Raw genomic sequence first — 12,500 nt, 5'->3', positions numbered from 1 at the left:
CAGGTGAAGAAGGGAGAGACGGAGAGAGAGAGGTGATGAAGAGAGAGATGGAAAGAGAGATAGAGAGGTGAAGAAGGTAGGGAGGGATAGGGAGGTGAAGAGGGGAGAGATGGATAGAGATAGAGAGGTATTAAAGAGAGAGATGGAGAGAGATAGAGAGGTGAAGAAGGGAGAGATGGAGAGAGAGATAGAGAGGTGAAGAAGGGATGGAGGGAGGGAGAGTTGTTGTGTCTGTGTTATCCTCAGTGAATCATGTACAGGCCGCTCCTGCAGATGTGAGCAGCACAGCTACACTGAGCTCAGATAACAGGACAGGAGGCAGAGAGAATACTGCTGGACCACATCACATGACGTAGGTGGGTAGTTCTGCCCAAACCCACATCCCTTTGTTGTGCATGTGCTGGATCACCCGAGTTTTCCTCTGCCTTGGCCTTAGGCAGAAATCCCCAGTGTGACTTATGTCAAATTTACAATTCCTAGAAAGGAAACGTATGTGTTGCATCATCGGAGACATTCCGGGACTGTTTTCTGGGAAAGCCGCGGTTAAATAATGACATTCCACACGTTTGGCCTTACGCCGTGTATTTGACATAAACCTGGCAGCTTGCGACACAGGCGCCGAGGAGAGGATTACTGAATCTCACCGACCTAACTTTGTCCGTTTACACTCCGGGCAGAACAAACAAATGGAAGCTCAAGATCCCCCCCACTCTACTTCTACTCCTTGTTTTCTTGTTCCATTCTGAGAGAGAGAGAAAGAGAGGGCGACAGAGAGGGCGAGAGAGAGAGATGAAGGAGGAGAGAAGTGAGAATTGTGCAGTTTCCACCCCGGCACCTGAGGACTCCTGAGACGCATAACTCTCGCTAATTGGCGCATATTTCTCCTGCATACCTTTGGGGCAGTAAGGGACGCTTTGAAAACAGCACTGTAGATTTACAGCGATCAATCTGCCCTCTGTGGATAGTCCTGACGTCAGCAGGTACTAATTCTTCGCAGATGAAATGCCCCTATCTACTGGGGCCAAAACAGCTGTGCTGCATTTTTTCCAGCGAGACAGCCTTATCTCAGCATCTTCCAGTCAGCTCTACACCGCTGCCGTCTCTAACAGCCAGCAGTGAGCTACTGGACCTCTCTGAAACCCATGGGTGGAAATAGAGATACATTAATGGAAGAGCACATAGCCCAAACTATGTAATCCAGACGGCGTCTCCCCATAGATGAGTTTGTTGTCCCATAACGTTACTAAAATGCGCACCTTTCGATCATTGGGAGACACACCCTGCTGACTTTGTTGAAACCTCCTCAGCACAGCAACTTCAGGGAATTCAATGTTCCAACATAGTTTGCATTATTGTTTAAAATTTCATCTAAAGAAATAGAAAGGATTTGCCAGTTTAGTGATTTATATCTTTATCAGTGAAAGACATTACACATGAAATGATTTTTGACATCAATATATTCATAATATATACATTCTCAATAGATATGTATACATGACATCAGTAATTGTATGAAATGTTTACTATAAACCATAACTTACATTCAAATGTAGCAGGGAAACATCAGAACAGATTTAAAAAACCGCAGCAAACAAACAAATCTATGCGTCTATGAGTCTATAAGTCTACAACATCAACTATTTTGTCATATAAATCCACTTCCTCTCAACAATTAGAAAATATGAGAAAGTTTGCAATTTATCCTCATCTGGCCACCGTGTCTGTGGCCTACTTCCTGTTCATGAACTGGCTCATCATGTCAATGGGAAGAGGGAAGATGATGGTGGAGTTCTTCTCTGCGGCGATGGTGCTCAGAGTCTGCAGGTAGCGCAGCTGCAGGCCGGATGGAGACTCTGCGATCACCAGCGATGCCTCCTTCAGGGCGCGGGAGGCGTTCATCTCTCCCTCTGCCGCGATCACCTACAGACAGGAAATACATTACCCACAATGCAACCCAACATACCAGGGCCTGAGCAGCCTTTATTACTGTCGCTATCAACGTCCTTAAACAATAAAGCTACTATCGTTTGTGTTTTTAACTAACATTAAAACAAAGCTTGTGTGTGTGCCTGCGTGCGTGCACGCGTGCCTGCGTGCCTGCATGCGTGTGCGTGTGCGTGTGCATGTGCATGTGCGTGTGTGTGTGTGTGTGTGTTTTCACCTTTGCCCTGGCCTCACGTGTGGCCTCAGCCTCTGCAGCCATGGCTCTCTGCAGCTGGTGCGGCAGCTTCACGTCTTTAATCTCCACACGCTCCACTTTAATCCCCCACGAGTCTGTGGCCTCGTCCAGAGACGCCTAAAACACACCAACGACATCAGGTCAGAGAGGAGGGTCTTAAATACACCAACAGCATCAGGTCAGAGAAGAGTGGCTTGGGCAGGTGAAATCCCTCCCCCTTCTCACTGTGGCCCTAAGGGGGAAGAAGGACTGGACTCCCCTACCTGAATGGTTGGGCCAGGGTTCCCCCACCTCTGTGGAGGAGTCCAATTCACTCTAATTAGACAAATTTAACCCTTGGATGGCCTTATTTAAGGTGCACCTCATTGTTGCATGAGGGGGAGAGACAGACTGAACAGGATGGAAGAAAGCTGGGACAAGGTACATAGATGAAACCTGGGAGCACAGAGTTGTACCTTGTCTGTGTTTGGGCTTTAGCTTGGTTGAGTTTGTGTATCTGTTTTGGGGTGATTCCCCGTGTAAATAAATATAGCTTTTTTTAAGAAAGCCACTGTACCCGGGGATGGGAGAAGTACGGTTGGAGGATGCGCAAGGAATGCCTGTGTGCGTTAAGCGCATGGGTGTGCTTCCCGAGCGTTGATGACGGAAGGAAGCTGAAGGGGATAAGCAGCTCTGCTTCAGCTTCCGTCTGTCATCAGCATTAGATTAGCGTCCTGCTGATATTCAACTGACATTGACTTTTACATACAGGAACGGCGGCATGTACCTGCATTCCGTGGGCAATGGCCTCACGGTCAGAGAGAACCTCTGACAGGTTCTTGGTTCCGAGCATGTTCCTCAGGGTCGTCTGGGCCAGCAGCCGGGTGGCGAAGTCTGCGTTGGACACATTAGCGATGGACTTGATGGGGTCGCTGACCCGGAAGTACACCACTCCGTCTACCGCCACCGTCACCGAGTCCTTGGTTAAGACCTACACCAGACGCATACACAAGGTTAGTTCATGACAGGACATCTCTATGCCAGACTGACACATGACCTATCCCAAGGGAGATAAGATATTATTATCCCCAGAAAAATCACTTTCGGTGAACATCTCTATTCAAAGACTTGTAGGCTTGTATCCCTACGCAGTGAAAATGAGGGGGAGCAGAGGCGCCCACTGTACCTCCTGGGGAGGGATATCAAAGGAGACCGTTCTCATGTCCACCTTCACAAAGGAGTCAGTGCACGGAAGGATGAAGAAAATGCCTGAAGAAAACAGAGAGAGAAAATGTGAATTTCCCACCTTTCACCCTGCTCCACCAACTAAGATGATGAAATATATCCCCTTCATTATATCATCATCTCTTGGTTGTTCATTTTAACTATTATCATTATTATTAATAATAATAATAATAATAATATAATCATTCTGAATAAGCGAATACGTGAATAAGCATGCAAGTCACTCCTCTGCCGTGGCCGGTTACGTACCTGGTCCTTTGGGCTTCCTATCTATAATACGTCCCAGACGGAATATGACAGCACGCTCATATTCTTTAATGACCTGTAACATTTACAGCCATTTACTGAACATATTCCTTGTCACATTGTTTTCTGAGTGAAATAAGACTGAATGAGCGTGTGTGTGTGAATATGTGTGTGCGTGTGAGTTTGTGTGAGCATGAGCGTGTGCGTGTGTGTGTGTGTGTGTGTGTGTGTGTGTATGTGTGTGTGTGTGTGCGTGTGTGTGTGTGTGTGAGTGTGTGTGTGTGTGTGTGTGTGTGTCAGACATACCTTTGGGCAGATGAATATAGAGATGATCCAGAAGCAGGGCAGCAGAGCCACAAAGGCAGAGAGGATGACCAGGGTCCACCCAACGCAGCCCAGACTCCTGTCTTCATCGTCTGTGGAAGACACCAGCATTACATCACACACCCATTCATAAACACACACACATATATAAACACATACATACATCAATTGCTATACACACATACACACACACACACACACACACACACACAACCATACAGAGACTGAGACCATGCTCTACACTGAGCTCTTGTCTGGATAAGGTATGTCCTCTTGTGAGAAGGTGAAGTCCCTCCCCCTTCTCACTGTGGCCAAGAGGGGAGAATGGCTGGACTCCCCCACCAGAATGGTTGGGTCCAGGTTCCCCCACATCGGAAGATGGGTCCAATTGGGACTGATTGGGCGGCCTTGCTAAAAGGTGCACCTCATTGTTGAGGGAGAGAGAGACTGAACAGGCTGGAAGAAAGCTGGGGCAGGTACATAGACAAAACCAGTTGTGAGTACAGAGGTGTACCTTGCCTGTTTTAGAGCTTTAGTTTTGTTCAGTGTGTGTTTCTATGTTTTGGGGTTGTGATTACCCTGGTTTTTGTTTATATGTTTTGGGGTTGTGATTACCCTGGTTTTGTATATATGTTTTGGGGTTTGAGTCCCTGTGACTGTGAATAAATAGCTATTTTTATAGGAAAGCCGCTGTCACCTGCGCTGTGTGTGTTCCTGCCTACCTGCAACCACATTCCAGCAGCCTACATCCCACACATCGTGAGATGGCCGGACTTGGCCATTCCCACACCTCTATCCACAAGACCTGATCATTTAAAACCCTGTCAGCATTTACACACACACACACACACACACACACACACACACACACACACACACACACACACACACACACACACACACACACACACACACACACACACATTTCTACTGGCCTGATTGCCACAGGAACCCTGGGACCCTGGGATTTCAAGTTCAAGTTCAGGTTTGTTTATATACCACTTTATCATACACAGAGGTCATTCAATGTGCTATACACTTTAAGCTTCAAGAGACAAATATAAAATAAACAGCAGTGCAAAGGTAAAACACGTAACAGTGTGAAAATAAAAGTGCAAGTACTGCAGCTACCAGGCTGAAAATACTGTACTGTACAGCTGCCTCTAATGGGAGACGTCACAGGGCGTCCAAATGGCCTCACTTATAGCAAAGATAACAGTGCAAGTTTTACAAAGATGAAAATATTGAAGACGATGGAGTCTAATAAGGCAGTTTTCAGCTTACTTTTAAAACAGGATACAGTCAGGGCAGATCTGTTCTCAATACAGCTGATTGCCATTTCATCCTGTTTAGTTTCAACTGCCTGTTTAGGCTAGCTGAGCAGAACTAAAATACCTATTCTAGAACTAGAGACCTACCAGGTTTCAATTCGTCAAACACCCATGAGGGAGTATGTTTGTGCCGTGTGCGCGCGCATGTGTGTGTGTGTGTGTGTGTGTGTGTGTGTGTGTGTGTGTGTGTGTGTGTGATGTTGCAACCAGTTGAGGCCTAACTGTGTTTGCCCAGGTAATGGCATCATAAAAGGCCTGTGTCACTGACAACAGCATCTCTAAGGAAGAGACCATCCCTCTCCCTCTGCTTTCTCTCCCCTCCCACATACACACACACACACACACACACACACACTTAATATGTACAATATGAACAGGTTTTTCTGGTTTGGGCACCACTAGCTGACCACTTCCTGCAGATCTAAGTGACCTACCAGGTTTATACTGTGTGTATATTTGGGCCAGTGGTTACCTGCTGTAACAGAAGCATGCTCTACCCAACAGACCTTCACTGGAGCCGCACCTCGTGCTGTCATTAACACAATACAGCTCAAAGCTCAAACGCAGATCAAAGTCCTCTCTCTCTCTCTCTCTCTCTCTCTCTCTCACTCTCTCTCTCACTCTCTCTCTCTCTCTTACATAGATAGAGAAACAATAAGACATATGCATTTGTCTGCCTGGTAACCATGACTAACATACTTAACACCGTGTTTTATAACTGTTTTAACCATCTCACAGTCTTGACAGTTTGGCTGATTTCTTCATAAACACACACACACACACACACACAAACACACACACACACACACACACAAACACACACACTCACACACACACACACACACACACACACACACACACACACACACACACACACACACACACATACACGCATACGTACATGGACACATAGAGGAAAATAATCGAATTACCTAGCAGATCCTCTTGGCTGTTGCTCTGTCGTCTCTTGCTCTGGCTGTCCATTTCCCTAAAGTGCAGAAGGAGGAGCTAAGTACTTGCAGGAGTGCAGAGGGGAGTAGCGGCGATGCTCACAGTCACAGGTGTGCAGAGGGGAGTTTGTGTTCCTCCCTTTAGTAACTGACACTCACAGACAAACTTTTAAACACACCAAACTTTAGGACACACCCACGATTATCAAAAGTCAATAAATCTTTTCATGCCACCCTTCTACCTCTCTCTCTTTGTCACACACACACACACACACACACACACCACACACACACACTCACACACTCACACACACACACACACTGCAACACACGCATGCACGCACGCACACACGCACACACACACACACACACACCCACACACACTCAACACTGCAACACAACAGAGAGACATATGATACTCTTCTGCTATACTATATGTCTGTCAGTTGATCACTCACTAAAGCCAGTTCGGCACGGACGTGGCACAGACATAATTCACACACACACACACACACACACACACACACACACCACACACACACACACACACACACACACACACACACACACTCAACACTCAACACTGCAACACAACACAGAGACATATGATAATCTTCTGCTATACTACACTCTAAAAACAAAAGGTTCTATATTGAACCTTTTAGGGTTCTATAGCTTGGTACATATATGGCACCCTCAAAGGGTTCAATATAGAACCATTTCAGAGGGTTCAATATATGGCACCCTCAAAAGGTTAAATATAGAACCATTACAGAGGGTTCAATAAAAAGAACCCTTGGGGGTTCTTTTCTTTTTTTTAAAAGGGTTCTAAACAGCACCTTTTAAAAGGTTTATTCATTCTCCCAAAACCTTTGATCGATTTATTTTTTTGTATCATATTTTAACACTTAATCATCAATAATAATAATTAATGATAGTGAATAATACTGCAATAGTGCCTCTCAATAATTCTTGTATAACCATTTGGGAAAGAGCTGTAGGCTAAATGCAACTATTAGTTTAAATAAAATAACCAATAACTTGATAGCAAACCTTTGTTTACATGCTGTTGTTACTATAAAAGAAAGAGAGGAGAGGTGGATTCAAAAATGGACTGTATTTTTTTATTTAAAACTCAACAGTAACAGTGATGAACTAATCTGGTTATATAATTTCAGAACAGGGATGGACACTTTTTTTTAACTTTGTATTTTGAAAAGATAATGCTCTGAAAAGCTAAGGGTATGCTTGATCTGCCGGGGGTACTCCACACCAATGACGAAGTACATCTCCAGCAGACATTGAATGGCATGTGCCACATCCATCTCGCCGCTTATAATGGTGATGCCATCCATCATAATGGATGCTCTCCTGGCAAGGAGGGGAGTCTGCATCGTGGAGGCTGATGACCGGAAATGAGTCCTATGTAAATGAGAAATGTGTAAGGGAAAAAAATTTCAATTTGCACTGTTAAAAACCAACACATACCTTGTTTAAACAATAGAGAATATAATTCCGTATCTCATTCACAAAAATATTGCAAACCTCTTGTGTTGGATAATTCCCAGAAAGCATCTGGACTGCGTTTTCCAATCTGCACTTATTTTCTCTCTGAAATTAGCCATAAGAAATGTGTAAAATTAAGAATTAAGACCGGCAATCAATGACAACTGTGACTAGCAAGCAGATAGACATACAGACATAGGCACACAGTTGGGCTAAAGACAAGCAAGAATTAAAAAAATGGCACCTGATGTCCAGGTGGTTCCTCCAGAGGCACATGGTCCACAATTCTGTTTCTTCCAGCACCAAACTTTCTCTTAATTTCCTGGACGTCAAGTTGCCTAAAGGTGACCTTTCTTTTTTTTTTTGTTCCTCAGACACTCAAGTAGGGTCTCCTGTGGGTATAGACATAAATTATGAGGCTGGCACAAAATCAAAGTAGTATAGAAATTGAACTGAGGAATAATGTTTTGCATAACAGTTGGGAAAGAACATACCAGAGGAGCTGTGTTCTCCAAGAAACGGAAATCTGGTGATGAGATCCCAGAACATCTGTATATTTTTTATGGTTTGGGTACCTGAAAGATCATTCATTGTAATTAGAACTTGCCTACTCAAATGGTTTTATTTTTAGTCTTTACACTGTAATTCACTTACTTTTTCTGGGGGGAAGGTGGGCAGACTGAATACTGTTAGCCATGGTTGGGTCAAAGAAGACGAGCATGGTCTTTGTCGAAGCATCATTCTCAACACTGGCACAGGACAGTCTAGACAGGACAGTCTTTTGCCTATGCCTATGGTAACATAATCTGAACATCACACACTTAAAACTTCACACACATAATAGTAATGAACATGAGTTAATGAAGACATGCTATACTTACTGTCAGCATGGTCCAGGGGCAATCCAACTTCATGTCTGGATGAGAAGAGGAAAAGTTTTTAGTTTAATTAAATGCTTACTCACTTCCAAAATGCCTATTTACTACCATGTCTACTGAATGATTAACACCTCACTTACTGTTCTAGGAGCTAGTTCAGTTCCTTCACAAACATCACCTGCAATTTCATAGACGGGGATAGTTCTTCAACCATCCGTTCAGTGAGGCCCAGTAGTCTCCATCAATTTCCTGTTCTTTAAAACGAAAAATAAAACAAAAAACTTGTGTTGACAATGATACAACTCAATTATATGTACTTGATGGCTGGTTTCCTGTAATTTAACTAGATAGCCTGGTAATGAAGTAGTTACTGCCATATCATTCTGATTTTGCATTGCTGGCTGACGTTTGTAGCTAGCTAGTTAATGGCAACTCGCCATGCTAGCTAGCACGCTAAATTTAGTTAGCTTAACTTATCGGGAGCCGGGAGGACAGTGAATATCATTGAACAACAATAGTGGATACAAGCTCAAAATCATATAATCGATAGTTGATTTTATTGTCAGCCTGACAAGGAAGTAGAAAAATAATCTTAATGATGGATCCAGTAGGGTGACAGGATAGGATAGCTAGCTGCTGCTAAAATCATTCAGAGACAACGAATTTATAGATTCTAGCTAACAGCTGACCGGTTAACGCCCACTGACGTTTATGAAGAACGCCCCTTGTTTTTTACTTAAGAGGCATAATTTCTGGCTTTGATTTGCAGACAACACGGGTAATGATTATGATTGAAATGAAAGGGATTAGGGTTGTGTGTCACTTACCGTTAAATCCAGTGAAGAATGAACGTCTTCAGAAAGGTTCCATAAACGGTCGACACAATTGACACAATGCACACACACACACACACACACACACACACACACACACACACACACACATGAGATGTCTTCCCTATCTGTAAAACGAGTTTAAGTGTATGCAAATGTCTTCAGAGGGCAGGGGCCATTTTCATACTGAGCTGATGGCTCCCTGCTTATCACACTCGTGATGCCTGACACTGGGCCAGAGTTGGCCGTCACCTTCCTCTCTGTCATGAACTCATTTATGTGGGTGGTAAAACTGCAACATTAGTTGTAAAGCACCTCAGTACTGGCAAATAGCCAAGACTACAATGACAGCAGAGGCCAAGCATGTCATATGCATACCGCATCACATACACATTCACATCATGATACAGGGGTTACGATTCAATATATTGCAATATGTCATGATGCTGTAGGCAAGATGATATAATGTGATTTTAGTTTTTACAATTAATATCAGGAAAACTGTCATAGTATAAAGAACACATCACCATATGCGCACACACACCGTTTAAGGATGCAATATTGCAATAACCATAGGTGGAGATCCCGGGGGGGACAGGGGGGACGTGTCCCCCCCTACCATAAAGTTGCCCCCCCCCCCCCAACAATCATTGTTAACACAAATACATAATTTTATATAATATAGTAATATTAGATAAAAGCACAACAAGTGGTGCTAATTATAAACGTAAAACAATGTGTTTTTTAAGTGTTTAAAAATCATGATCCCCCTATTCCTCAAAGTGGTTTGGTTCACACGCTGTTTCCAACGAGCGGGGCAGCTCCGTGTTTCAGTCAATCAGCTCAGTAGCCTACACAGTCAAATTGTGAGGAAACCAGCCTCACTAGTAAATCCTCTACAAGTAAAAGCCAGTAAGTCATTTATCACACCACTTGTTCAACAAGCACAGGCTTGCAACATGAAAAGTGACATTTCTCCTGCTTTGTCCAAAAGCTCAAACTTGAGCTTGTTAACAATCATTAGCTAGTGGCTTAACCAGCGTGCTGATTAAAAAGAGGCTGATTTTGAACAAAGAACACACACACTGTTCTTTTTCCTCCTTTCTCCCCTGTCACTGCCGCTATGCTACACGATATGTAAAGAGGCTGACAGACATTGGATCTCATTCTCAAACGCAGTTAAGAACACGTTACAAAGTTCCCGGGACAATTCTGGCATTTATGAAAGTTTAGCCATGGTGGAATAGAATGGAGAAGACGTTCATTTACCCGCAGCTGAATTCCTCCTTGAAGAGCGTTCATTTGCGTTTGAACTGTTGACATTATTTGTCTGTGAGTCGAAATTTTGTGTAAGTACATTTACAGTTTTTCTCGATTGATTACATTCAAAAACTGGAACTTATGGCACAATCACCACAACCTGTAACTCATGTGCCAACTCCCTAAACCAATTCTGCTAAACTATAAGCACAATTATCTGCTTTAGACACAGATTTCAATTGTTAACCGCGCTTTCTTCAAAACACAACACACAATTATCTGCTTTAGACACAAATTTCAATTGTTAACCACACTTTCTTCAAAACACTAAACACCATCCTCTCTACTTTGCACACTTCATCAATGCCAAAACCTCCTTGTGTTCAGACAGAACACACTGCTATTCAATTGGCAAAACTTCCATTTCCAAGGCTGTTGTGCAATTTGAAATCAAAGCTTTAGCAATATGATGGCCACAGGTTAGCTCCTGGTTTGGAGAACAATTGATGGCAACATTGAAGTGAGAGGTGATCAGAAAGGCAGAGGAGTGAGAGTAAGAGGAGGAGGAGGAGGAGGAGGAAGAGGATGAAGAGAAAGAGCAAGAAGGAGAGCCATTATCTCTGATGAGATTCGGGCCACTGTGGTCAACCATATGGTCAACCATGGTTTGACCATGCAGGAGGCTGGCCAGAGGGTTCAACCAAATATAAGCCGCTTCTCAGTTGCATCCATTCTCTGGACATTCAGAAGAGGGAATAGGTAAGAAACACTACTATGACAGGAAAACACTAGTTTGAATGCCTTATCAGGAGCATAGTATTCTTGTATTTTCCATTGTACTGTATCTGTAAAATTACGTAAACAAATACAAAGTGCAACCATTGATGACCAAGACATATTCCTAAACATCAATACAGTGAGCCTAGCCACAGTGGACTGTGTTCTAAGGCGGAACACCTTGAGAATGTAAAGCAGGTGTACAGGGTGCCTTTTGTCAGAAACTCTGACAGTCAAACAGTTATGCTATGACTATGTGCAAGTAAGTCATATACATTTTCACAACTGATTGCGTCCTATCAGCACTGACACATTACTGTACTGTATTGTAATCCAATCCAATGTTACAGTTTTTCTCGATTGCTTACACACATGAAGCATGCCTCGTTTTCTCAAAACTCTAAACACAAATCCCTAAACCACTCACACAAAATGCAACAACATTCACAACACTGTGTAGGTCTATTTCTGATAGCACATTGTCAATATTGTCTTGAGCTAGAACAGGATGCAGTAGTTTTTTGTCCTTTTTTATTTTACATTTTTCTTTCTTTTTTTTGTTGACTGTACTGGCCTATATCCTGTTGTTTGTTCTGTGCAAATCATTTACACATTCATTTGTGTTTGCTGTGATGTATAGGCTACAGCACTTTTGGAAAAAATAAAGAAATATTTTAGTTGTTACTGTATATTTGTGTGTTGTTTTATATTTGCGTAAAACATTATACAGTTATATTTTACTACAGGAGTAAGCGTATAGTAACATAATGTTCCTGATAAGGCCTTCATACTGGTGTTTTCCCATTTCATAGTAGTGTTTTCCATTGAGCACATCAGTGTTCAATCGATGCTTAGAATGTCTACTCATATAATGGGCTGTGTTTGTCATTAGAAAACAAAGTACCCCTTTGAGGTGACATAACACTGTTTTGAAAGCAAAGTTGCCTTTTGCAGGATGTATAAAGGGTTTTGCATTTTGTGTGAGTGGTTTT

At 43.0% G+C, this 12,500-nt stretch overlaps 1 protein-coding gene and 1 long non-coding RNA gene across 2 annotated transcripts; both read right to left on the bottom strand.

The window, feature by feature from the left end:
* Positions 1-1,394: 1,394 nt before the first annotated feature.
* On the bottom strand, positions 1,395-6,395 carry LOC105893708 (stomatin-like). Its single transcript, XM_031574203.1, has 7 exons — positions 6,237-6,395; positions 3,956-4,065; positions 3,653-3,725; positions 3,345-3,427; positions 2,946-3,149; positions 2,162-2,296; positions 1,395-1,920 (listed from the first exon to the last, which is right to left on the bottom strand). The coding sequence occupies exons 1-7, from the start codon at positions 6,286-6,288 to the stop codon at positions 1,729-1,731; spliced, it is 849 nt and encodes a 282-aa protein (XP_031430063.1). The 5' UTR covers positions 6,289-6,395; the 3' UTR covers positions 1,395-1,728.
* Positions 6,396-8,130: 1,735 nt separating this feature from the next.
* On the bottom strand, positions 8,131-9,498 carry LOC122133201. Its single transcript, XR_006152610.1, has 4 exons — positions 8,779-9,498; positions 8,642-8,676; positions 8,415-8,551; positions 8,131-8,335 (listed from the first exon to the last, which is right to left on the bottom strand). It is a non-coding gene; the product is annotated as an uncharacterized LOC122133201 (long non-coding RNA).
* Between the last annotated feature and the right edge of the window lie 3,002 nt (positions 9,499-12,500).

Source organism: Clupea harengus, chromosome 10 (genome assembly GCF_900700415.2).
Source record: "Clupea harengus chromosome 10, Ch_v2.0.2, whole genome shotgun sequence".
Lineage (NCBI taxonomy): Eukaryota > Metazoa > Chordata > Actinopteri > Clupeiformes > Clupeidae > Clupea > Clupea harengus.
This window is presented reverse-complemented; position numbering and strand designations above follow the sequence as displayed.